Source organism: Theropithecus gelada, chromosome 2, assembly GCF_003255815.1.
Source record: "Theropithecus gelada isolate Dixy chromosome 2, Tgel_1.0, whole genome shotgun sequence".
Classification (NCBI taxonomy): Eukaryota; Metazoa; Chordata; class Mammalia; order Primates; family Cercopithecidae; genus Theropithecus; species Theropithecus gelada.
Genome location: NC_037669.1, coordinates 179,038,683 through 179,064,713, shown reverse-complemented (window position 1 = coordinate 179,064,713; position 26,031 = coordinate 179,038,683). Strand labels below are relative to the sequence as shown.

The 26,031-nt window shown below is 40.2% G+C and overlaps 1 protein-coding gene across 1 annotated transcript in view; it reads left to right on the top strand.

The window, feature by feature from the left end:
- Positions 1 to 17,426, top strand: part of CMTM6 (CKLF like MARVEL transmembrane domain containing 6) — a 26,669-nt gene extending 9,243 nt beyond the window's left edge. Inside the window, exons 2-4 of the mRNA XM_025375211.1 lie at positions 3,429 to 3,605; positions 10,395 to 10,493; positions 14,633 to 17,426. Coding sequence (XP_025230996.1) covers positions 3,429 to 3,605; positions 10,395 to 10,493; positions 14,633 to 14,770 — 414 coding nt within the window. The 3' untranslated portion in view covers positions 14,771 to 17,426. The remainder of the gene's footprint in view (positions 1 to 3,428; positions 3,606 to 10,394; positions 10,494 to 14,632) is intronic.
- Positions 17,427 to 26,031: the final 8,605 nt, after the last annotated feature.

The following is a 26,031-nucleotide window of genomic DNA, read 5'->3' as shown; positions in this document are numbered from 1 at the left end:
TTTTTTTTTTTTTTTTTTTTTTTTGAGACGGAGTCTCGCTCTGTCGCCCGGGCTGGAGTGCAGTGGCCGGATCTCAGCTCACTGCAAGCTCCGCCTCCCGGGTTCACGCCATTCTCCGGCCTCAGCCTCCCGAGTAGCTGGGACTACAGACGCCCGCCACCTCGCCCGGCTAGTTTTTTGTATTTTCTTAATAGAGACGGGGTTTCACCATGTTAGCCAGGATGGTCTCGATCTCCTGACCTCGTGATCCGCCCGTCTCGGCCTCCCAAAGTGCTGGGATTACAGGCTTGAGCCACCGCGCCCGGCCGGATGTACACAGTTTTAACCATTGGACATCTGGGATGTTTCTAGTTTGGGGCTACTATGAATAAAATTGTTATAAACATTCATGTACCGGTTTTTGTACAAATGTTAAGTTTTCATTTCTCTGAGGTAGATGCCTAAGAGTTCTGCTACTGGGTCATATGGTAGATATATGCTTAGTTTTTAAACAGTTCAGCTATGCCGAACTCTTGTTCAGGATGGCTGTACCCTTGACTCTTTTTGATGAAAATGTTTTGTAGGATAAGATATTTTCTATTACTATGAAATGTATCTGTTGATTTTGGTAACAATCTTCTTGCCATTAACCTGTCTGGTTGCTTCTACTGGCCTGACTGGTGTGAGAAGGGAATTCCCTTTAGCCTCTGACTTAGGTCATCAGTCGTTTTGATGGTTTTGGCCCTCAGCAGGAAATTCCCTCAGCTTCCACAAAACCCACACAAACTGCCCAAGCAAAATATTCTTCTTCACTCTCTTCCCTTCTATTTCTAGAGAAGAGTTAGCCCCAAACCTGAGCCCTGAATCCTATCTTTAGGGAGCCATTTTTCTTTTCTTTTCTTTTCTTTTTTTTGAGACGGAGTCTCGCTCTGTCGCCCAGGCTGGAGTGCAGTGGCTGGATCACGGCTCACTGCAAGCTCCGCCTCCCGAGTTCACGCCATTCTCCTGCCTCAGCCTCCCAAGTAGCTGGGACTACAGGCGCCCGTCACCTCGCCCGGCTAATTTTTTTTGTGTGTGTTTTTTTAGTAGAGACGGGGTTTCACCGGGTTAGCCAGGATGGTCTCGATCTCCTGACCTCGTGATCCGCCCGTCTCGGCCTCCCAAAGTGCTGGGATTACAGGCGTGAGCCACCGCGCCCGGCCTAGGGAGCCATTTTTCTACCTCTGTCTTTAGATCGACCCATCTTAGTGGTTTCTGCGTAAGTATTTAAACATGCTCAGTTCTCCCCCATGTTGAAATTCCCTTCTCTTTGACCTCATCCACTACTGTCCTATCTGGCCATTCTTTCCCAGCCACACTTACTGCCTATGCTGTCTCTCTTTCACTGCCTTACCCTCCCCTTATTTCCCAATACACAGTATTGTCATCGAGCTTCTCTCCCTGACTACCCTGGAACTTTTCTTGCTGATGTCACCGGTAACCTTCTTATAGCTCAATCTAAGGTAGGTGTTTCAGTGTTGTTCTTACTTGACCTCTGAGTAGCATTTAGCACTCTTGATTACTTGTGTGTTTGTGCATGTGTGTGTGTAAATACTTTTTTCTTGGTTACTGCCCCTTTGATTGCTGCTCCTGGTTGTCCTTTGCTGGTTTCTTCCCCTCTGCATATCCTAGAAATCTTCAGATTCCTCAGATTTCCACATAAGGCTATCTTTCCTTCTTTGGGTCATCTCACCCTCCCACTCTGCTGCTTCCCACATCTTTATCTGCATGTGAGACCTCTCCTTTGAGCTCCAGACCATATATTCATTTGCTTTCCAGCTACATCTTCACCTAACTGTTCCACAGACCTCCTCAATCACAGCACGTTTAAAACTGAATTTATTCTTTCCCCAGCACCCTTGCCTTTTAAAAAGAAAAAAACCTGACTTTCTTCAGTGAGGACCAGTATGTTAGTATCACATACACAGCAGTTGGAAGTAGTTAAAACCCACTTGCGTGTAATTGAGTTGCCAAGTTAACCAGAGTTAACGTTCTCCACTCACCATACCAAGCGTCCTGACCTCACACCGGTCACCCACAGCCTGCCATGGCCAGTAGGCGTCTCATTAGCACACCCGAACTCCTGCTTCTGTTATCAGTTGAGGTGTGTTGTTCCCATACTGGTTTATGCTGACTATACTTTTATGGCCATACAGTTAAATACTACAAAGCTAAAACTGAGTGTGAAAAGGAATTGTTTTTTTAAAACTAAATTGAATGCTTTGGAAAGACTGAAAGATAAGTTACTAAAATATTTATCTGCCATGGAATTAAGGAAGAGCAAGGCAACTGTAAAAGGCTGGGAAAACTAGTCTGACTCTAGAAAGATTCTGAACTCTGTTTCTCAAGTGTTTATGATGTCACTTCACTTCAGATAACATCAGTCTGGAAGTGGTGGTCCATAGATGATGAAAGTGAGTTATTCAGAAAATGTGGAATTCCAGTCAGCAGACCCATAGAGAAAAAACTGACTCCAAAAGATTGTTAATAAATGTGCATTTTTAAGTTAAAATGTTTAAGGTACATATGTGTTATCTTATGTTCCATATTATTTGTACGCATCTTGTCTGATACGAGCTTTTGCATCCTGTGCGATAAGAGCTTCTGCTGCATCTCTCAGTGATTGCCACTCTTCTCCATTGCTGCTCTCTATTCGCTATTATTTGCCCTGATTTCCTACATCAGCTTCCCAGTTGGATGTCCACCCCAAGGTTTGCCTTACCTCTGGTGCCTTCTCCATATTGTAGCCAGTGAGAACTACTGAAAGCATAAACCTGATCATTGTCAACCTTTACTTTAAAACCCTTAAAATCCAGACTCTTTGGTTAATGAGGACATTTAGATCCGGCCTCAGCTTACCTCTCTAGCCTCATATAGTAATTTTTGTGCTGCCGTTCTCTTCCCTCAAACTCTATACTTGAGCCGTGTTGATTTGACTCACTTTGGCAGTTCAGTTGGAGGTCAGGGTGTGTGTTGTCTGTATGTTGGGTCGGGGGCAGGTGCCATGCTCTCATTTCTGAGTCTTTCTATGTACTGCTTCTCTGCTGCGAATTTCTTTCCTTAATCTTTCATCCCCCAAACTGACTCTGTTCTTCAGGTCTCAGCTTTCTCCTTCAGGAAGCCTTTCCTGACCCCAAAGTTGAGCTTCTCTCCTATGTGCTTTTATAACAATATTATATATTTCCCTTGTTCTGGCATTAGTACATGATGGGTTAATTCTTTATTTACCTGTATTTCCTTCAAATCGGCCAAACTGTAAGTTCTGTGTAGATGAGGTTTATTCATTAATCTTGTTTGCCATAGTCTCCTCATTGTAAATATTCGAGTAAATGTATTATTCAGAAACAGCTTTCTAAATACTGTAGGTTCTCTGAAAAACACTTGAGTGAAATGTTTTTCTTCATTTGTAGTTGCTGTCTCTGCTGGCCTTCATCTGTGAAGAAGTTGTATCACAGTGTACTTTGTGTGGAGGACTTTATTTTTTTGAGTTTGTAAGCTGCAGTGCCTTTCTTCTGAGTCTCCTTATACTGATTGTGTATTGCACTCCGTTTTACGAGAGAGTTGATGCTACAAAAGTAAAATCATCGGTAAGCATGAGAAAATATCATCCCCATATTAACAGCATAGCTATTTTGTAATCTGGCATAGTTTTATTGTTTAAAGCAATAATGTTTTCAAAACTCAGCAACGTGAAAAGACAGTATCCCTTGTTCCAACTCGCTCTGCTTCTGAGCACCTCTGTTTTTTCCTACCGAGGGGATGATAGAGAGGGAAAGTGAGATTAGAGTGAGAGTGACAGACACTGCCAATAGTTTACAGTTATTGGTAGTTTAATGTAATTCACATTCGACTTAAAAAAAGCCTAGGATTTTGTCACTTCTGATTTCTCACTTTTGAGTGTCACTCATTGGTTCTACAGTTATTAATTGTGTGCCTTTATTACATGCCAGGCATTTATATGCTAGACACTGGAGATAGAGTAATGAACTAATGTGAAATATTTCTGGAGCTTTAAAATAAAACATTTAAAGCTTAAAGCTTCAGTGATCAGGGAAAATAAAGCAACATGTAATTCTTCCTATATTTTGCTTTAATGGTATTATGAAAAGTTGTCTGTGAGTGAATTAAGAATGCATTTGTTGAATTTATTCATACATTTTCTTATAAAAATAAAAACTACTTGAGAGTCTTATTTTTTACAAAATTAGAAATGCTTAACTTTTTAACTCTTAGTATGCTGACCTGATAAGGTTTTTTGTTTTGTTTTGTTTTTGAGATGGTGTCTCACTCTGTTGCCCAGGCTGGAGTGCAGTGGTATGATCTCAGCTCACTGCAGCCTCCGCCTCCCAGGCTCAAGCAATCCTTCCACCTTAGCCTCCCCAGTACCTGGGACTATAGGTTTGTACCACCACACGTGGCTAATCCTTATATTTTTTGTAGAGACGGGGTTTTGCCTTGTCGCCCAGGCTGGTCTCAAACTCCTGGACTCAAGTGATCCACCCACCTTGGCTTCCCAAAAGTGCTGGGATTACAAGCGTGAGCCACCATGCCTGGCCCTGACCCTATGTTTTTGAGTATAGTTGAATGTGTGAGATGACACATGAAATAATTTTTATTTATTTATTTTTGAGATGGAGTCTTGCTCTGTCGCCCAGGCTGGAGGGCAGTGGCACAATCTCGGCTCACTGCAACCTCCGCCTCCCGGGTTCAAGCGATTCTTCTGCCTCTGCCTCCCAAGTAGCTGGGATTACAGGTGTGCACCCGGCTAATTTTTGTATTTTTAGTAGAGATGGAGTTTCACCATCTTGGCCAGGCTGGTCTTGAACTCCTGACCTCGTGATCCACCCACCTTGGCCAACCAAAGTGTTAGGATTACAGGCATGAGCCACTGCACCCGGCGAAATAATTTATATAGTTACTGAATTTAACAATTGAGCAATTTACTTCTTTAGTAGCATTTGAGTTGTCAGTAGTAGTTTGTGAAGAGTTGTACGTGTCAGGGTTGGCAAAATAATGTACATTTTTGAGGGAAGGGATTATGGTAGATTTTGAACTTTTTTTTTTTTTCTTTTTGAGATGGAGTCTTGCTCTTGTTGCCCAGACTGGAGTGCAATGGCAGGATCTCGGCTCATTGCAACCTCTGCCTCCTGGGTTCAAGCAATTCTCCTGCCTCAGCCTCCTGAGTAACTGGGATTATAGGCACCCGCCATGGCTAATTTTTGTACTTTTAGTAGAGAAGGGGTTTCGCCATGTTGGCCAGGCTGGTCTTGAACTCCTGACCTCAGGTGATCCACCTGCCTTGGCCTCCCAAAGTGCTGGGATTATAGGCATGAGCCACCGCAGCCAGCCTTTTTTTTTTTTTTTTTTTTTTTTGAGACAGGTCTCCCTCTTTTGACCAGGCTGGAGTGCAGTGGCATGATCACGGCTCACTGTAGCCTTGATCTCCTAGTCTCAAGCAATCCTTGTGCCTCAGCCTTCTGAGTAGCTGGGGAGTAGCTGTGACTACAGGCGTGTGCCACCACGCCCAGCTACTTTTTTTGATTTTTTTTAGCCATGAGATCTTGCTATGTTGCCTAGGCTGGCTTTGACCTCCTGGGGTCAAGCAGTCCTCCTGCCTTGGCCTTCCAAAGTACTGGGCTTAGAAGCGTGAACCTATGCCTGGCCCGATTTTGAGCTCTTACAAATAAGAAATAACAGTATAAAAACAAACCAGTAAGAATCTATTATTTTAGATTAATAAGAAGCAAGCATTAAATTATATATTGATTATACACCTAAGGTAGTTACTTTTTCTGTATAACCTTTTGTACCTCTTGAATTTTGTGCTATAGGAATCTATTACCTTTTTATAAAAATATATTCTAAGTTAAAAAATAGACTGGAGTGGTGGCTCACACCTGTAATCCCAGCACTTTGGGAAGCTGAGGCAGGAGGAACACTTGAGGCCAGGAGTTCAAGAGCAGCCCGGGTAACATAGTGAGACCCCATCTGTACAAAAAAAGGAAAAAATTAGCTGGGCATGGTGATGTGTGCTTGTAGTCCTAGCTACGCAGGAGGCTGAGACAGGAGGATCACTTGAACCCAGTAGGTCGAGGCTGCTGCTGTGCATTATAAATCACACCATTGCACTCCATCCTGGTGACAGAGTGAGACCCTGTCTCAAAAATAAATAAATAAAAAAAAGTTTATACCAAACAGTTAAAAATTAACTTTGAAAAACAAGTAGAATCTGAACCAAATCTATCAAGCATTTTATGAGCACACATACACAGTTCTTGGTGTAGTCAGTATGTGACCATTCTGTCATCTGGGCTAGTAATACAGGTAGCTGCTGTCAGCATGGATGTACTGTGTGCCAATTACTTTATGTGCTGTGATTTAGAATCCTTACACCTTATGCTCCATTTCTCTTTGAGGAAACTTAGGTTCAGGGTGATTAAGGAACTTGCCCAAAGTTAACACAGCTAGGATGGAAAATAAACTGGATTTGAACTCAAGGCAAGCGCTTACACTACACTCTGTGACCGAGGCAGCCTTTTTTTTTTTTTTTAATTTTTTATTTCACTTTCAGTTCCGGGATACATGTGCAGAACGTGCAGGTTTGTTACATAGGTATACATCTGCCATGGTGGTTTGCTGCACCCATCAACCTATCATGCTAGGTTTTAAGCCCCGCATGCATTAGGTATTTATTCTAATGCTCTCCCTCCCCTTGCCCGCCGCCCCTGGATAGGCCCTGGTATGTGATGTTCCCCTCCCTGTGTCCACATGTTCTCACTGTTCAACTCCCACTTATGAGTGAGAACATGTGGTGTTTGGTTTTTTTGTTCCTGTGTTAGTTTGCTAGGAGCAGAATCCTATTAGAACCAGTGCCCTACCATCTTGAGGTGCTGTCATGGCTAATACCATCACTATAGGAATCTCTATGACAATGACAACAGGACTCCTCTTTTTTTTTTTTATGAAATGTATATTAAGAGGATACAGATACTCCTTAGAATTTTTGTTAATTATATTTGTAGTCTTTGGACATTTTCTTTTTTGCAGATGAATATACCCTAAGATTTGGACAAGGGAAAAGTTCTCAAGTATCTGAGCTGGTTGATTTATAGTTTGAATGTGTAAATATAAATATATATATAGACACACACACACCAAATTCTGACTGGAAAAATTTATATTAAAAAAATTAAAAGTTGAAATCATTTTGGGCCGGGCACGGTGTCTCAAGCCTGTAATCCCAGCACTTTGGGAGGCCGAGACGGGCAGATCACGAGGTCAGGAGATCGAGACCAGCCTGGCTAACACAGTGAAACCCATCTCTATCAAAAAAATACAAAAAACTAGGGGCGAAGTCGCGGGCGCCTGTAGTCCCAGCTACTCAGGAGGCTGAGGCAGGAGAATGGCGTAGACCCGGGAGGCGGAGCTTGCAGTGAGCTGAGATCCGGCCACTGCACTCCAGCCTGGGCGACAGAGCGAGACTCTGTCTCAAAAAAAACAAAAAACAAAAAAAACAAACAAAAAAAGAAATCATTTTGTCATTTCTTATCTCAACAGTGAAACAACATCACCATAAAAATATTTTTAGAAATGTTTAGTTTTTATTTTAATGCTGCATCTGTAATGTTTAAAGCACACTGATCATTTTGACAAGAAATGGTGTTATAATATTGTCCAGTTTAGTATCATTTTAACAAGAAACAACACTGTAATATTGACCAGTATAGTATAATGGTGTAACCTGAAAAAAGTAAAACACTTATTATATCAAACTTGAGCATTTAAAAAGTCATTTTAGAGTAAATACTAGTTTAAAAATACTGAGAAAAAAGAAAAATTAGTCCTTTCATCCTAAAATAGCTTTTGTATTATTTTGCTGTATTCCTTTCAAGTCTTTTGTTTCTATTTGTAGGTGATTTTTAATCATAATTTAAATGATTTGTAATCATAGAACATATATTCTACTTTTTACCTAATATCATAAGGATTTCATGTTTGTTTGCATGGTTTAAAAATCACTTTTTACTGTCTGCATATTAATACACTTAGATTTTAAATATTTTTTCATGCAAGAGAAGTTTTCTGTTTTAGAGGAATGTGTTTTGAGTGTGTGGTACTGGTGGTGCCTAGAGAGGAATAACTTTTTTTTTTTTTTTTTTGAGAAGATGTCTTGCTCTGTCGCCAGACTGGAGTGAAGTGGCGCAATAGGAGCTCACTGCATCCTCCACTTCCTGGGTTCAAACAATTCTCTGCTTCAGCATCCCGAATAGCTGGGATTACAGGCGTGTGCCACCACGCCCGGCTAATTTTTGTACTTTTAGTAGAGACGGGGTTTCGCCATATTGGCCAGGCTGATCTCAAACTCCTGACCTCAGGTGATCCGCCCACCTCGGCCTCCCAAAGGAATAATATTTTTTAAGAGAATGTTTTCTATCCCATGCCATTGCAGTCACAGTCTATTAGGAACAACAGTAGCCAACATTTTTGAGACATTTACATTTACTAGTGGTATATAGCTCAACATTTACATTTACTAGTGGTATAGCTCAGATTTGAACTCAGGTAGACTGGCTCTAGAACCCATGTTTGTTGAACACTGCATTATTGTCTCAAAATGATTGTCTTACTTCAATTAACTTGAATGTATTCTAAATATTAGTAAATATAATTTTATATTTATATGCAATAAATTTGAAATAACCAAAGGAATTAAAAAATAAAGTACTACAAGGAAACACCTTTTAGAAGCAGAGAAAACCTCTTTTTTTTTTTCTTTTTTGAGACAAAGTTTCGTTCTTGTGCCCCAGGCTGGAGTACAATGGTGCGATCTCGGCTCACTGCAACCTCTGCCTCCCAGGTTTAAGTGATTCTCCTGCCTCAGCCTCCCAAGTAGCTAGGATTACAAGCACCCACCACCACACCCATCTAATTTTTGCATTTTTAATAGAGACGGGTTTTGACCATGTTGGCCAGGGTGTTCTCGAACTCCTGACCTCAGGTGATCCACCCGCCTCAGCCTCCCAAAGTGCTGGGATTACAGGCGTGAACCACTGTGCCTGGCAAGAAAACCTCTTACATTTTTTATAAATGTTGAGTGAGTGATTGACAGTTTAGGAATTTTGTGTTAAATAGTTTTATTGATTTTTTTTTTTTTTTTTGAGACAGAGCTCTGTTACCCAGGCTGGAGTGCAATGGTGTGACCTCGGCTCACTGCAACCTCCGCCTCCTGGGTTTGAGTGATTCTCCTGCCTCAGCCTCCAGAGCAGCTGGGACTACAGGTGCCCGCTACCATGCCCGGCTATTTTTTTTTTTTTTTTGGTAGTTTTAGTAGAGATAGGGTTTCACCATGTTGGTCAGGCTGGTCTCGAACTCCTGACCTCATGATCCGCCTGCCTCAGCCTCCCAAAGTGCTGGGATTACAGCTGGGAGCCACCGTGCCCGGCCAGTTTTATTGGTATTAGGTTTAGTGGAGTTTGCAGTTCAGAAAATTCAAAAAGTATCAGACTTTGGAGTGGCTATCATTTTACCAAGTTTCCCTTTCTGAATCAAGTATATATGTCATTACTGTTTTCAGTTGGCATATGAGAGCCTTGTGAGATAATGCCTGAGAGAGCACTTGGAAACCCATGAAACATCTCATGATTGTAAGCTGCATTATGATGATATATGGAAGTTTTATGTAGTAGATAAGCTCATCGTACAGGCTCACTGTGGATTACCCACTTGGAACAGTTGAAGGCAATATGTTATTCCAGAAAGCTTAAGTGTCTAAAAAACACACTCTTGGCATACTTGTATTTAATAATGGGTGGTTTTTAAAATTCTTTCTTTTAGAAAGTGCTTTCAAAGCATTGGAATACTCTCAGAGATGTCATCCTACCATAAAATACTTTGAAAGGAAAGACAAATGCTTTTTTGCTGGAAGCAAGATGGAATTGTAATAAGTGCTTTGGCTTAGATAATTGTATTATGTCCCAGAGAAAAAGAGGCACACACAAACACTTGTACACACGCACACGAGATCTTTTCCGGGACTGTGTTTTTTTTTTTTTTTTTGAGACTGGATAACAAAAAACGTCCTAATTAGCTGGGACTACAGGCTCATGCCACCTCTCCTGGCATAGGGGGCTGTTGTTATTAAAAGATTATCTTGTAATGTGTTCTCTCAATATGCCCAGCCCAGTGTGGGTACTGTTTATTTTACATAGTATTTATTGAATGCCAGGCTTATTGAAAAGTTAGAAGTTTGGGTATGTAAGTTTGGATTGTATCAAGAAAAACAAACAGCCAGAGCTTTTTAAAGATAAAAATGAAAAAGTTCATTTCCATGAATCTAACTGTATTGTATTCCTTTTGTGTTTTGTATGTATGCATAGGATTTTTATATTACTTTGGGAACAGGATGTGTGTTTTTGTTGGCATCCATCATTTTTGTTTCCACACATGACAGGACGTCAGCTGAAATTGCTGCTATTGTAAGTACCTTGTATCTTTAACATTGCTTGTTTTTGTTTCCTTAGAAATATGGAATTTGGAGAGTACTTGACAAGTTATACAGTATGTTAGAGTTGTTTTTCTTTTAACTTATTTTTTAGTGTAATTTTGAATAGAAGACCTTAAAGCAAATCAGCGTGATAGCCTTTGAAACCTAGAGCCTATAGAATTTGACGAATTTTGTTTAAAAAAAATCTACTTACTCCACATATCAATGTGTTATTGCTAATGGAAGTGGTAAAATTGACTTTATTTTATATTTCTCCACTTTCAGTACAATAAATGCACACCTACATGCCAGGTGCTATTCTAGGTATGGAGAATATATGGGAGATATGATTCAGAGGCTCAGCCTAGAAAAGGAGACGGAAAAGTAAAATTGTAATGGAGTTTGTTACATGAACCAATAGAAGTTGTTCTGAGACTGGGTGCTGTGGCTCAGGCTTATAATCCCAGCACTTTGGGAGGCCAAGGTGAGAGACTCACTTGAAGCCAGGAGTTCAAGACCAGCCTGGGCAAGCAACATAGTGAGACCTCATCTCTACAAGAAGAAAAAAAAATTAATAATAAAAAAGTTGGTCTAGACCGCAGTTTTCAGTGGGTTATACATACCCTTAAAGGTTCACCAGGACTTTTCAAGGAGTACGAGGCAGAGATAGTTTTGAGGAAATTAATTTCCAGCTTTTTAATCTCCATATGTAATCTTTTTTAAAACTAGTATGTCTGAGAATTTATCTCTGGTGAAGGAGTCTCACCAACTCTTTTCCACCTTCCCATTCACAGTCGCCACCCACCTTGCCCCCTCAAAAAGAAAAAATACTTGCGTGTCCTGAATCTTGCTGCATTAGTTCCTTCTTACACTGCTATATAGAAATACCTGAGACTGGGTAACGAATAAAGAAAAGAGGTTTAATTGCCTCATGGTTCTGACAGCTCTACAGGAAACATAGCAGGGGAGGTCTCAGGAAACTTACAGTCATGGCAGAAGGCAAGGCAGAAGCAGGCACATCTTACGTGGCCAGAGCAGGAGGAAGAGAGAGAGTGGGGAGGTGCTACGCACTTTTAAACAACCAGATCTTTCAATAACTCACTATTACAAAAACAACACCAAAGGGGAAATCTGCTCCCATGATCCTATCACTTCCAACTAGGCCCCACCCCCAACATTGGGGATTACAATTTAACATGACAATTGGCTGGGGACACAGACCCAAACCATATCACTTACTGTGGTGGATTACCTGAGTTGTAAAACAAAACCCTTGAGTATAACAAAGAGACCGTTGAAAATAAAGATCCAATTTTTATCCGAAATTCTTGGGGCCAGAATTTTTTTTTTTTTTTTTTTTTTTTGAGACGGAGCCTCGCTCTGTCGCCGGGGCTGGAGTGCAGTGGCCGGATCTCAGCTCACTGCAAGCTCTGCCTCCCGGGTTCACGCCATTCTCCGGCCTCAGCCTCCCCAGTAGCTGGGACTACAGACGCCCGCCACCTCGCCCGGCTAGTTTTTTGTATTTCTTAATAGAGACGGGGTTTTACCATGTTAGCCAGGATGGTCTCGATCTCCTGACCTCATGATCCGCCCGTCTCGGCCTCCCAAAGTGCTGGGATTACAGGCTTGAGCCACCGCGCCCGGCCCAGAATTTTTTTTTTAGAATTCAGAATATTCTGGATTTTAGAAAGGTAGTGCTGTACATATCCTATATTACACAACACCCATTTGAGGGCCTGGGACAGTACCCTCTCATCTAACATTGGTTTATCTGAAGTAAAACATACGAATATTTATAGTAAAAGGGATAAGAAAAGACTGTAAATAGTCTTACTTCGTTCGTGTCAATTTTGAGCCAAGTGAATCATGAAAACCTTGAGTTAATGTAGTTCTTTGGGTTTTGGAATTGTAAATCAAGGATCATGGCCTTGGACTGGTGCCAGTGCTGTGAACTTGAATGACTAGCAACTGGACAACAAATTGTCTTGCAAGTCAGCTGGTTTCCAACTAATACTTTGTTTTTAACAAAATTGAAGTTAGGCCGGGCGTGGTGGCTCACGCCTGTAATCCCAGCACTTTGGGAGGTCAAGGTGGGCGGATCACGAGGTCAGGAGTTTGAGACCACCTTGGTCAACATAGTGAAACCTTGTCTCTACTACAAAAATTAGCCGGGCGTGGTGGCGGGTGCCTGTAGTCCCTCAGCTACTCAAGAGGCTGAGGCAGGAGAATCGCCTGAACCTGGGAGGCAGAGGTTGCAGTGAGCCAAGATTGTGCCACTGCACTCCAGCCTAAGTGACAGAGTGAGACTCTATCTCAAAAAACAAAAAAACCCCAAAAAATTGAAGTTGTAATTAATACAGTTGTCAGCTAATACATCATTAGAACTGCTTTTTGTGATAGAAAACTCAAAAGGAGTTCAGAGAATTGCATGGCTATATTTACCTATTCATGTGACAACAGTTTCGTAGCACTTACATGTGTAAAAACAAAACATAGAAATAAAATTAACACTGAATCTTGATTCATTCTAGCAATAAGCAATATTTATTCATGGGTACATAAACCAATAGAAGAGAAAAATCAAAGTTTTAATAGGGCTTTATGGTTAATTTCAGTTTAGAATCATTTTTGTTGCAGAGGAGTATGAGATGGTGATAAATAAAATTATGAGTATAAAAATACATTACTATAAAATTCTGTGGGGAAAGTGAAATGAAGTTGAGGAACAATTGAGTTCCAGTGAAAAAATTTACAGCTATAAAAAAAAAATTGGATTTTTATTAGATGATGTATTAGACTGTCCCAGTATTTATATTTCACTGGGTATATTTAGTAGTGACTGGTAGTTTAAAAAGCCAATATTTATAATATGCTGGACATTACCTTTTGTAACTATTTAAATTATGAAAAGTTTTACAGACGTAAATGCATGAGGAAGTCCTTTTTGTTTTTTAAATTCAGAAGTGTGTAACCAAAAGAGCTCGTAGATCGCTTGTCTGGAGTATATAGTATAGAGGGCCTTCTATGGACTGGAGCTCTTTGAGGCAATCAGAGACAGCTTCAAAAACAAGGGTGACATTTGGTCTGAGTTTGATGCATTTAAGAAGACTGCCAGGAAAATAAGGGGATAAATGCCATCAAGTCAAAAATAAAGATTCCAGAGGGAAAAAGACTTCGCTTTTGTGGTGGGGGATGGGAGGGTGGGAGGCCTTGATAATTAAATTTACATCGGATATGTTGGGGATATCTGGGGGAATTAATGAATTTGGAGCTCAGCTTACTTTGTGGTAAAATGAGGTGGGATGCATATTCTGTAGAAGGGGGAGGACAGGTCAGGAGACTGCAACAGACTGTAAGAGAATGTTATGAATAAAAATTGTGGAGATAGAGAGTATTAGATTTGGAAGAGACTTTAGCCATCACCTACATCAATTTTCTCTTTTCTACAGAGCACTTATTTGGCCCCCATATCCTTAAGGGTTTTGCTAGTGGAGAAGCTAAATTTGAAGCAGACGCATGGTCTTCTGTCTCTTGATAGAATTCTCAGAATGTTTGATCATATGTTAGAAGAGAACAATTGAGGAAGTGACTTAAGGAAGAGGAAGTAGGTAGTGGCGTCGTGCCACTGTGTCATTGCAATGTGACAACTGGAACGTGTATTTTATTTAAGTAACTTAATGGTATCTTCAAAATGGAATTTCTGTTTTGATATTAATAACTTTTTTCATTTTCACCTAGACTGAGTTGCCTAGTCACATTTCCTTATCACATCTGTGGGTCAATCTAACAATGCAAATATTCTTGTGTTCTGTATCATTTTTTAGGATTTAATGTTTATCTGTTAACCCTAGTTTCATATATTAGCCCTCCACATATAAACATGCACACATAAGGCAGAACATTAGTACTTTGTGGGACTTCCGACTGATAGCCATTATTCTGGAAGTTTTTCTAACTTCTTTCCATTTTTTGATGACTTAAAAAAATTTTTTTTTAACATTAAAGAGTAGTTGTGTATAAGATAAAATTCATAAACATCTTGCTTATATGAAACACTGTCCAAACCAAGTAGGAAATGTAAGATTATATTCCAAAATTCCTCCTATAACCTTTCCTCATTTTTTTCCTCAGGTGTTTGGATTTTTAGCAAGTTTTATGTTCCTACTTGACTTTGCCATTATGCTGTATGAAAAACGACAGGAGTCCCAGCTGAGAAAACCTGAAAATACCACTAGGGCTGAAGCCCTCACTGAACCACTTAATGCCTAAAGACTCTGGGGAGCACATGTTAACTAAGGTAGTGACTCTGCACTGTGGTGCTTGAGCCCTGGCAGAAGCTCTTGTAAAATCTGTGTAATTGTTTAAACCACTTCTTTCGGAGAGCAAGAGGAAGGTCAAGTAGGCAGTTTTATCAATATTGTGTCAGCCACCACAAATTAGGCCAGCTAAGTTAAAAAATTAAAAAAAAAATAACGATTGAAACTTATCTCAAATGGAGATTTTGGTGGGAGGAGGAGAGAACAATTGTTTTTTAAATCACACAACTCAAAGGTTGATAAATGATTCTGTCATTCTGTTACAGGTCATTCTTTTACTAGGCTTAGCTTCCAAGTGATGCTTTGTAGCTGTATAAACGTGATTATATTCATCTACTTAGAAACTGTTTTATTTTTAAATTAATTTGCTTAGCTGTTTGTTTTGATGCTTAGATTATGTTTTGTTAATGGGAATTTAACATATTTAAGAAACCAATATTTAAAATGTTGGTCTAGGTTTTTTTCCTTAACATATATTACCGGGCTTCACTGTATTTCACTCAGCCTTAAATTTTACAATATTTTTGGATAACTGTTATTAATTCTTTCTGAGACCTTGGTATAGCCTATAAAATGTATGGAGATGTTGGTATTTTGTGTGTATAGAAGCAACAATATCAGCAACTTCATGTTTATACTTCACCTTGGTTGTTGATGTCAAGTGAGAGATTGTTTTGTAACACATAAAAAAATGGAAGAAACTGATACCACACCTAAGGACCAAAGATAAGAAAGACTTTTTGCCCAAAACAGTGAAAGTAATTATAAAAACAAGCTTTGACCACTTACCAAGTATCTGAAGAGATGAGTTCATACTGTGATTTAGAAAGTGGTTCAATTCCCCTGTTGGCATATGATTATTTTTACTAAAATTAATACAGCTCTGTGGGTCTTCCTTAGTGTTTTCTTTGAAGCCAGTCTGTTTTTTTAGGACCCCAGCCTTTCGTTTTTCATCATTCGAGATGCCTCTTTTCTGTCTCCTTATCAGATGGAAATGGAACTATGTGCTGCTGCTTCATCTAGCAGAGGTTGGCCTCTGGCTCTGACGCTTACTTTTTGTCAGTTGTCTTTAGGTGGTCCTGACTCTTGGGCCCGTTTAATTGTGAATACTGTGTAGCAGGATCTTGAGAGTCCTTGTTCTTACATAGGCATTGGTCTAGTTTGTCTTTGGCAAGGAACATCTTAAGAAAGTAAATATCCAGGGAACCCTGCCCAGACTAATACTGTTGGTGGCATAAAGGAGAATCAAGCCATTCTCAAGAAATAACTTCATAACCAGAATTGTCTGTTGGCTAGCAGCTGTCACAGGTAGGCAGGACGCTTGGGATATGACCTTTCTGTCCAGGTAGTTCACAGACTAGACCTTTCTTATCCTCCTCCTGGAGTTTTGACCTCGGACTCTAGTGTTAAGATGATGAGCCCATACATCAGGTCCTTCTGCACTTTGGTAGAAGTCTCCCAGGGTAGGTTTCCTATATTTGAAACAGTGGAATCATGTTTCCAGGGATAAAGTTGAATGACCTCATCCTTTTTTTTTTTGTTTCTCATCTGCCATTTGTGTGTCGTAGATGGGTTTTAGTTGCATGAATGTGGCTAATGTGGTTCTCAGAAATTGGTCAGTATGGCCTGACATAGCTTCTGCTCTGTCTTACTGACTCAGTACCTTTAGGATTTGTGTCAGAGTTTGGATACTAGTGTTAGTGGTAATGTCACCACTATTTAGTTGGGAGATAATGAAACCAATCATGGATGCTGTTTTCATTGGGCATGTCATCTAAGAAAGGAGAAATAGCTGAGTCTTGGGTCTAAGAATAAGGACTGATTCAGAAAACTAGTTTATGATAGGTCGACTAGAGTTTCACATCAAACCGTACCATTGTGATTTTTAATGTCATCTAGACCTATCTAAAATTCAGGGCATATCATCTGGCCTTCCTCAGGGTCACCACCCATGCATTGGGCTTAGTCAAGATTGACAGATACATTCTCAGCTGGCCTGACATACAAAACATCTTGTCATTGAGCTGAAGTTCTGCTTGTTCTGAGGTTTCACCTCCATGTGTTTCATTGGTACAAAAATGGATCTCTTAGTTGGTCACTTAATTCTTTCTTTTTCAGAAAGATAGTCTGTTCACTGGTAGATTTGGTCACTCTTAGAGTCTTCCTTCACATTGTTTTTTATGGGACCCATGAATGCTTAGCCTTTCTTTTCTATTGTAGCAGGAAATAGGAGTAAAAAGACCATTGTAGTAAATACGTTCAAGGGGAACTTGGGACCAGAAACCACTGTTACGTACAAAAAATGGCAAACTCAATAAACTCAAATTTAAAATAATTTTTAAATTAATAGTTATGATACATTTAATTTTATATTTTATACAAATAGATTGCTTAGAATGGTTCCCAAGAATTATAAGGGAAATGAACTCAGTACAAAAATTTTATAATTACTCTACTTATGTTTTGTTTGGGGGCTGGGAAATGTATTTTTACATTGTTTATAGCCAATCATTTTTATATTTGTCAATTTAAATCTTATGGGTCTTTTTTATCTCTCTTGATGTCAAATTTTATAGTCTTTTAAAATAAATCCATTTAATTAAAATGTTCATACCTTTGTAAGTCTTTATTACAGAAGTGTGATGTTTAAATGAAATGCTGTCTCTGTAGTTGTGGGAGTTGCTGCACAATCTTGTTGAGTGCCCATGTAGAATACGAGATTTTGGATCTATCTAGGGTAGAAAAGAAAACCATTTCCCTGGGCTGTCTCTCTTGTTGGAAAGTTAGAATACACATTTAAACAACATTTTCAGGGAACCACAGAGGAAGACTTACAAATGCCTTTAAATACTTCCAAAGAAGCAATTTAGACTCTGTCACATTTCTAGATGTAGCTAACAATGCTAAAAACAAAATAGGCACATTCTGTTAGGAACTGTTCAATGATTGGGAAAATGTGAAGCAAAACTAGGGTGGTTTCTGGTAAAACTACAGCTATTTGTGTAGTTTGCGAAATTCCTGCCTCCACCCTCTATGAGAATAACAGGATCTTTATAGTCATCAAGAACTCACCAGGATTTGTACATTCTTCGGAGTTTAGAGTTTTGTTTTGATAAAGAGCATTGTATCAATATGCAATAAGTTGCAAGGAGCAGAAAATCTAATTTAAATGTGTCTTAAACAGTAAGAAAAACTTATTTCACAAGACATCTGGGTAGGGCAATTCCACATTGGTAAATTCAGTGGATAAATTATTCTACAAGTACAGTAATGTGTGTCATAGAAATTGATATAATAAAAGGGGGAGGCTGGGCGCAGTGGCTCACGCCTGTAATCCCAGCACTTTGGGAGGCTGAGGCAGGTGGATCACCTGAGGTCAGGAGTTCGAAACCAGCGAGGCCAACATGGTGAAACCCTGTCTCTACTAAAAATGCAAAATTTAGCTGGGTGTGGTGGCACATGACTGTAATCCAAGCTACTTTGGAGGCTGAGGCAGGAGAATCGCTCAAATCCCAGAGGTGGAAGTTGCAGTGAGCTGAGGTCGTGCCATTGCACTCCAGCCTGGGCAACAAGTGCAAAACTCCATCTCAAAAAAAAAAAAGGAGAAGTATTATCTTTTCCCCAACATTTTTATTAACTACTTTTTAGAATTTTTGAATTTTTTTTGCTTGTTTTGGAGACAGAATCTCGCTATATCCTTCAGGCTGGAGTGCAGTGGTGCCATCTTGGCTCACTGCAACCTCTGCCTCCCAGGTTCAAGCGATTCTCCTGCTCAGCCTTCTGAGTAGCTAGGATTACAGGCGCATGCCACCACACCCTGCTAATTTTTTTGTGTTTTTAGTAGAGACGCGGTTTCAACATGTTGGTCAGACTGGTCTCGAACTCCTGACCTCAGGTGGTCCGCCTGCCTTGGCCTCCCAAAGTGCTGGGATTCCAGGCATGAGCCACCATGCCCGGCCTGAAATATTTCAAGCACTGGAAGCACAGAGGATAATACCTGTTGTAGACTCCACTCACCTTTAATAGATTATAACATTTTGCCGTATTTGCTTCAAGGTTGTAACTCTGGTTCATTCATTTTTGAATGCTGTTTGGTATTTCATTGTATGAATATGTCACAGTTTACTTACTCTCCTACTGATAGAAAAATTCTAACAGCATTTTCAGCTTTTGACCATCTTAACATTACAGTGAACAAATGTATTTGAACATCTCTTCTTGTGCACATGTGAAGGCTTACATGGTGGGTAAGTACTTAGAAGTTAAATTGTTAGGTGAGTCAGAAGGTACGTTATGATTTCAGCATGACTAAATATTTCCAAATAGATCTCCAAAGGGTAGACCCAGTTTATATTTCCCTCAGCAGTGAATGAGGTGCTGGTTTCCCCTCTCTTGTCCTGCACTTAATATTAGTTCAACGTAACATTTTTGCTCGTTTGGTACTGAAATGGTGCCTCATTTTTTTTTTTTTTTTTTTTTGTATTCTTCCTGTTTCTGGTGAACCTGATTGTCTTTTCACTTGTTTATTGATCGTTATTTCTCAGAAATAGAAAAAGTAATCTGAAAATTCATATGGAAATGCAAAAGACCCTGGATTGCCAAAGCAATCTTGAGGAAAAAGAACAGACCTGAAATTAGCCAGGCGCAGTGGCCTGCACCTGTGGTCCAGTCCACTCAGGAGGCTAAAGTGGGAGGATCGCTAGAGGACTCTAACAGCATTTTTGCCCAGGAGCGTGAGGCTGAAATGAGCTGTGATTGTGCCACTGCACTCCAGAGTGGGTGACACAGTGAGACCCCATCTTAAAAAAAGAAAAAAAAAAGCCAAGCATAAAACAGTTTTGAAATTGTACTATCAGAAATTTTAAGATTTGATCAAGTCTGTGTTATTAGCATAGCTATTATAAAATACCCAAGAAAGCCAGCAACAGACCTATACATATATATCCACTTAAACAGAAGCAACATGTATGTCAGAGAAGGGGCCACCTGTTGAAACAATAAACTAGATGGTGTGAGGCATTGACACAATACACCAAAACCAAGGTAACATCAAGTACTAAATATAAGATGTAAACCTTTAAACATTTTAGAAAGTATAGAATATTCCTTTTTTAAATTAATTTTTTATCTATAATTGACAATTTTACATATTTATGGGGTACAGTGATGTTTCAATATAAGTGTGCATTGTATCAAATCAGGGTTTATCATATCCATCACTTTAAACATTTATTTCTTAGTGGTGATAACATTCAAAGTCTTCTAGCTATCTTGAATACACACTACGTCGTCGTCGTTTGAGACAGGGTTGTTTTGTCGCCCAGGCTGGAGCGCAGTGCAGTCTTGACCCCCTGGGTTCAAGCGTTCCTCCCACCTCAGCGCCCCGGAGTAGCTAATTTTGTAGTTTTTGTAGAGACGAGCTTTGCCATGTTGTCCCAGCTGGTCTTGAATTGCTGGGCTCAAGCGATCCTCCCAAAGTGCTGGAATTACAAGGGTGAGCCACCACTGGCCCGCCTACATTATTCATTACTGTAGTCACTCTGCTGTATAATAGAACACCAGAATTTATTCTTCCTGTCCAACTGTAACTTTGTATCCATTGACCAACCTCTCCCAGTCCCCACTAGGCAAACTCACTACCCTCCCCAGACTCTGGTAACCATTATTCTACTCTCTAATTCTATGAAATCAACATTTTTAGATTCCACAGGTGAATGAGATCATGTGGTGTTTGTCTTTCTGTGCCTGGCTTATTTTACTGAACATAATGTCCTCCAGGTTCATCCATGTTGCTGCAAAAAAAAAGCAGGATTTCATTGTTTTATGATTGACCAGTATTCCACTGTGTATATATACACACCCACACATGCCACGTTTTCTTTAGTCATCTGTAGATGGACATTTGGATTGATTTTGTATCTTGGCTATTGTAAATAGCACTGCAATAAATATGGGAGTGCAGATAGCTCTTTGACATACTGATTTCACTACCATTGAATATATTCCCAGTAATTACACTGCTGGATCATATGGTAGTTCTGTTTTTAATTTTTTGAGGAACCTCCATACTGTTTTTCATAATGGCTGTACTCATTTACATTCCCACCCACAGTGTGTAAGCGTTTCCTTTTCTCTACATCGTTGCTAAAATTTGTTATTTTTTGTCTTTTTTTTTTTTGAGACAGAGTTTTGCACTGTCACCCAGGCTGGAGTGCAGTGGCGTGATCTCGGCTCACTGCAACCTCAGCCTCCCGGGTTCAAGCGATTCTCCTGCCTCAGCCTCCCGAGTAGCTAGGAAGACAGGCACGCACCAACACACCCAGCTAATTTTTGTATTTTTAGTAGAGATGGGGTTTCACAATGTTGTCCAGGATGATCTCGATCTCTTGACCTCGTGATCCACCCGCCTTGGCCTCCCAAAATGCTGGGATCACAGGCATGAGCCACTGGCAGCCGGCCCTATTTTTTGTCTTTTTAATAGTAGTCAGTGAGATCATAGTTCATTGTGGTTTGATTTGTATTTCTCTGATGATTGGTGATATTGAACATTTTTTTCATCTATCTGTTGGCCATTTGTATGTCTTTTCTTGAGAAATGTCTATATAGGCGTTTTGGGCATTAGTGTTTTTTTTGTTCTTTGTTTTTTGTTTGTTTTTGTTTTTGTTCTGGGTTATTGAGCTGTTTGAGTTTCTTGTGTTTTCTGGATATTAACATCTTGTCAGATGGATAGTTTGCAAATACTTTTCTCCCATTCTATAGATTGTCTCTTCACTCTATGGATTGTTTCCTTTGCTGGGCCACAGCTTTTTGGTTTAATGTAATTCCATCTGTCTATTTTTGCTTTCATTGCCTGTGCTTTTGAGGTCTTATTCAAAAAATCCTTGCGCAGTCCAATTTCATAAAGCATTTTCCATTTTCTTGTAGTTTTGCTGTTTCAGATCTTTTAAGTCTACAATCCATATTGAGTTGATTTTCATATATGGTGAGAGAGAGGGGTCTGTTTCATTTTTCTGCATATGGATATCCAGTTCTCCCAGCACTATATTTATTGATTTCCCAAGTTACCATTAGCCAGCACCATTTATTTAAGAGATTGTCTTTTCCCCAATGTATATTCTTGGTTCCTTTCTCAAATAACAGTTGGCAGTAAATGCATGGATTTATTTCTGGGTTCTCTGTTCTATTTCCTTGGTCTGTGTACCAGCCTCCAAATTTGTCCTTCCTTCCCTCCTTCCCTCCCTTCCTCTGTCCTTTTCCTTCCTTCCTCCCTCCCTCTCTCCCTCCCCTCCCTCTCAGCAGGGTCTTACTCTATTGCCCATGCTGGAGTGCAGTGATGTGCTCTAGCTCACTACATCACTGCAGCCTTGAACTCCTGGGCTCAAGCAATCCTCCCACCTCAGTCTCCCAAGTAGCTGGGACTACTGGTACACACCACCATACCTGGCCACCTTTTACAAATTTTTTGTAGAGATAGACCTCACCTATCTCTTGCTTTTTTCTTGGAATTGCATTTAATTGGAAGATTAGTTTTGGGGGAAAATGGCATCTTACTGGTTGAACTTCACATTCATGAACATAGAATCTCCATTGATTTAGGTCTTTTATTGTTTTTCAGCAATTTTCTTTTGTTTTCATAAAGGTCTTACATATCTTTAGTCAGATTTGTCCTAGATACCTTATTTTTATAGTTACCCAGAATGAGATATTTATAAGAAATTACATATTCTGATTAGCAAATTACATATTCTGATATGCATACTAGCATATTACTAGTAAAAGTAACAGAAGATGTCAGCAGGTTTGCTGAATATAAGATCAATAATCAAAAATCAATTGCATTCCTAATACTCTACACACCTCTACTAGTTTGTCTATGGATTTCTGTCAGATATCTCACATTCTGGATTTATCAATTTCTGTTATCATGTTATTTAACTTATTCCTTTATTTCCATATTTCCTGTAAACTGAAAGATAGCCCTAAAGGCATGCTTAAATTCAGATTAAACTTTTTTTCTGTATTCTCTGGTAATAACCACACTCAGTGCACACTTAGTGGGGTCAGGTGCTGACCATGTGTTCCCCACTCACTGTGAGGTTTCCCATCAACTTTTTAGCTAAAAGGTTTCATCCATGGATCTCTGCCTAAATCAGTTACTTTGTTAGCAGTTGCAAAATAGCAACTTTATAATTCTGTAATTCCTGCCACTTTTCTTTGCTAGAATTCCTCAGTAATAACATACTATCAAATTTTTAGCATGCATATTTGATTTTATAAAGATTTGTAATATTAATCAGAACTCCTGCTCATCTCCTGAATAATACTAAGAGACCTTAAAATTAATGGCCATCAGTTCTTCTCATGTACTATGTTGTTACTGCCTAGTATTTTACATTTATCTTAGCAACTTTCTAAATTAACTATTAATGTTGTTTTATGCAGTCATTACTTATTTAGATTTACCAACATAGTTTAGTCTTTGCATCCCACCTTATTTTTGGTTACTGTTTTCTAACTCTGGTGTTGGATGTCCTTTCTGCAAGAGTGAAATTTCATTTTACCTTTACTCTTAAAAATAGCTAAAGTGGGTATAGAATTCTAGATTGAGGCCGGGCGCGGTGGCTCAAGCCTGTAATCCCAGCACTTTGGGAGGCCGAGACGGGCGGATCACAAGGTCAGGAGATCGAGACCATCCTGGCTAACACGGTGAAACCTCGTCTCTACTAAAAAATACAAAAAAACTAGCCAGGCGAGGTGGCGGGCGCCTGTAGTCCCAGCTACTCGGGAGGCTGAGGCAGGAGAATGCCGTCAACCCGGGAAGCGGAGCTTGCAGTGAGCCGAGATCCGGCCACTGCACTCCAGCCTGGGCGACAGAGCGAGACTCCGTCTCAAAAAAAAAAAAAAAAAAAAAAAAAAAAGCTAGATTGATAATATTTTTTTCTCATTACTTCAAAGATATTATGTTATTCCATTGTCATCTGGCCCCTGATGTTGCAAAAAGCCTGATGTCAGCCTGCATTCATACTAGGTAATCTTTGGTTCTTTTAAGATTGTATCTTTGAATTTGGTATTGCGTTTCACTGGAGATGTCTGTGGATTTATTTTTATTTAACTTGCTGGGGATGTGTTGTGCTTCTTTAATCTGAGGAATGAAATTGAATTTCTGGAAAATTCTCATCTATTTTCACTTTGAAATTTTCTTATTTTCTCTCTTGTTCTAGATTCCTTATGAGATTATGTAGGACTTTCTCATTCAGTCCTCTAATATTTAACCTTACGATTTTTTTTCTACTTTTTAGTCTCTTTGTACTACAGATGTTTGAAGATGGATGATAGCCTCAAATGCTAATTTTTTTTCTTAAGCTGTTTTTAACTTATTCATTGAATTTTAACTAATTTGCTATTTAGCAAGTCTATTGAGTTTTTGACTTCATATACTACATTTTCTTTGAAACCATTCTATTAAGATCTTAAGTTCTTTTGGTGCTAATTCTCCTGTTTGTTGGATTAATGGAGTCTTCCTTCTCATATTGGTTCCATTTTATCATTTGGGAGTGTGACTCTAAGTTGCCAGTGGCTCAGTGCTTTTTATTTGATCCTCAGGTACTTAATCACCTCTGCACTTGGCATAGCCTCTGGATACCTTGCCTAGCCACCTGTTGCCCTCCTTCTCTCATCTGAAGTCAGAACATTTAATGCCCAGAAGGATTGTTCCACTAGAAGCAGAATGGGACCTGCCGTTGGCACTGGGCAAACCCATGTCAATCCATTGCTTTACCTTTGGAATCCTCTTACGTTAAACCTCAGGTTTATGTGGGCTACAGAGAAACCAGCCTCTGTGGGTAGGTGGCATGGATGCAGACCCTGAAGTTTTAAATCACCCTTGGGTCCAGGTGCGGTGGTTCACGCCTGTAGTCCCAGCACTTTGGGAGGCCAAGGCGGGCAGATCACTTGAGCTCAGGAGTTTGAGACCAGCCTGGGCAACATGGCGAAACCCCATCTCTATCAAAAATACCAAAAACTAGCCGGGCGTGACGGTGCAAACCTGTAGTCCCAGCTACTTGGGAGGCTGAAGCGGGAGGTGGAGGTTGCAGTGAACTGAGGTTGTGCCACTGCACTCCAGCCTGGGTGACAGTGAAACACCATCTCAAAAAAAAAAAAAAAAAAAAAATCACCCTTGGCACCTCCTGTATCTGTCACCACAAAAAATGATGAATACTGTCACCCCAAAACCCAGTGGCTTAAAACAAAAACTAGTTCATGGGTCTATGGTTATGGTTTAGGCCGTAGGGCTCTTACATATCTGGGTGCAGGCTCACTGGTGACGGGAAGCTCACACTTCTGGGTCAGCTTGTTGTCAGCTGGGAAAACTGGCCCCCCGTGTGTCTCTCATATCCCTTCCGCAGGCAAGCCTGGGAATATTCACATGGCCGTGGCACGGGGCAACAGGGACAAGCCCCCAAAGGTAAGTGGTTTTCAGGCCGCTTTTATCACATTCGTTAGCAATCCCAAGCCCAGGGTCAGAGGGAGGAGGTTCTACAGAGTGAGGGGCAAAGGGCATGGTAAAGGGAGGGATGGAGGATGGGGCCATTCTTCAGCAGGCACTCATTCCTTATATCCCACTCATCTATCTATTTCCTTGAACTTGTGCCCTCAAAATCAAGAGCAGTTGCTCCTGCCATCAATGAGCATTCTCTGATTAAAGAATATTTTTACTGAACAAGGGAATACGTTCACACAGTGAAATACAGAAATCCTCTACTGAGATGGAAAGCTGTCTAGCTTAATATGACATTGTGCTTCGTAGTACAGATAAAAGTAACGCACTGGGGAAACGAGCAGATTAGCAGTTGAGTATGCAGCCTGGGCAGCATGGCAAAACCCTGTCTCCACAAATAATATGTAACAATTAGCCAGGCCTGGTGGCATGCGCCTGGAGACCTCGCCACTTGGGAGACTGAGGCGGGAGGATCACCTGAGCCTGGGAGTTCGAGGCTGCAATGAGCTGAGATCACGCCACTGCACTCCAGCCTGGGTGACAGAGTGAGACCTTGTCTCAAAAAAAAAAAAAAAAAATGTTGAGTACGCACAGTTCCCCAAGCTTTTATTATCCCACAATTTATGCTGGACATAAAGAGACTAATGCAGAGAGGGACCTGACCCGTGGTGCTTCACGTGTTCATAGGGAAGTTGGAGGAGGCAACAGTACTTAAC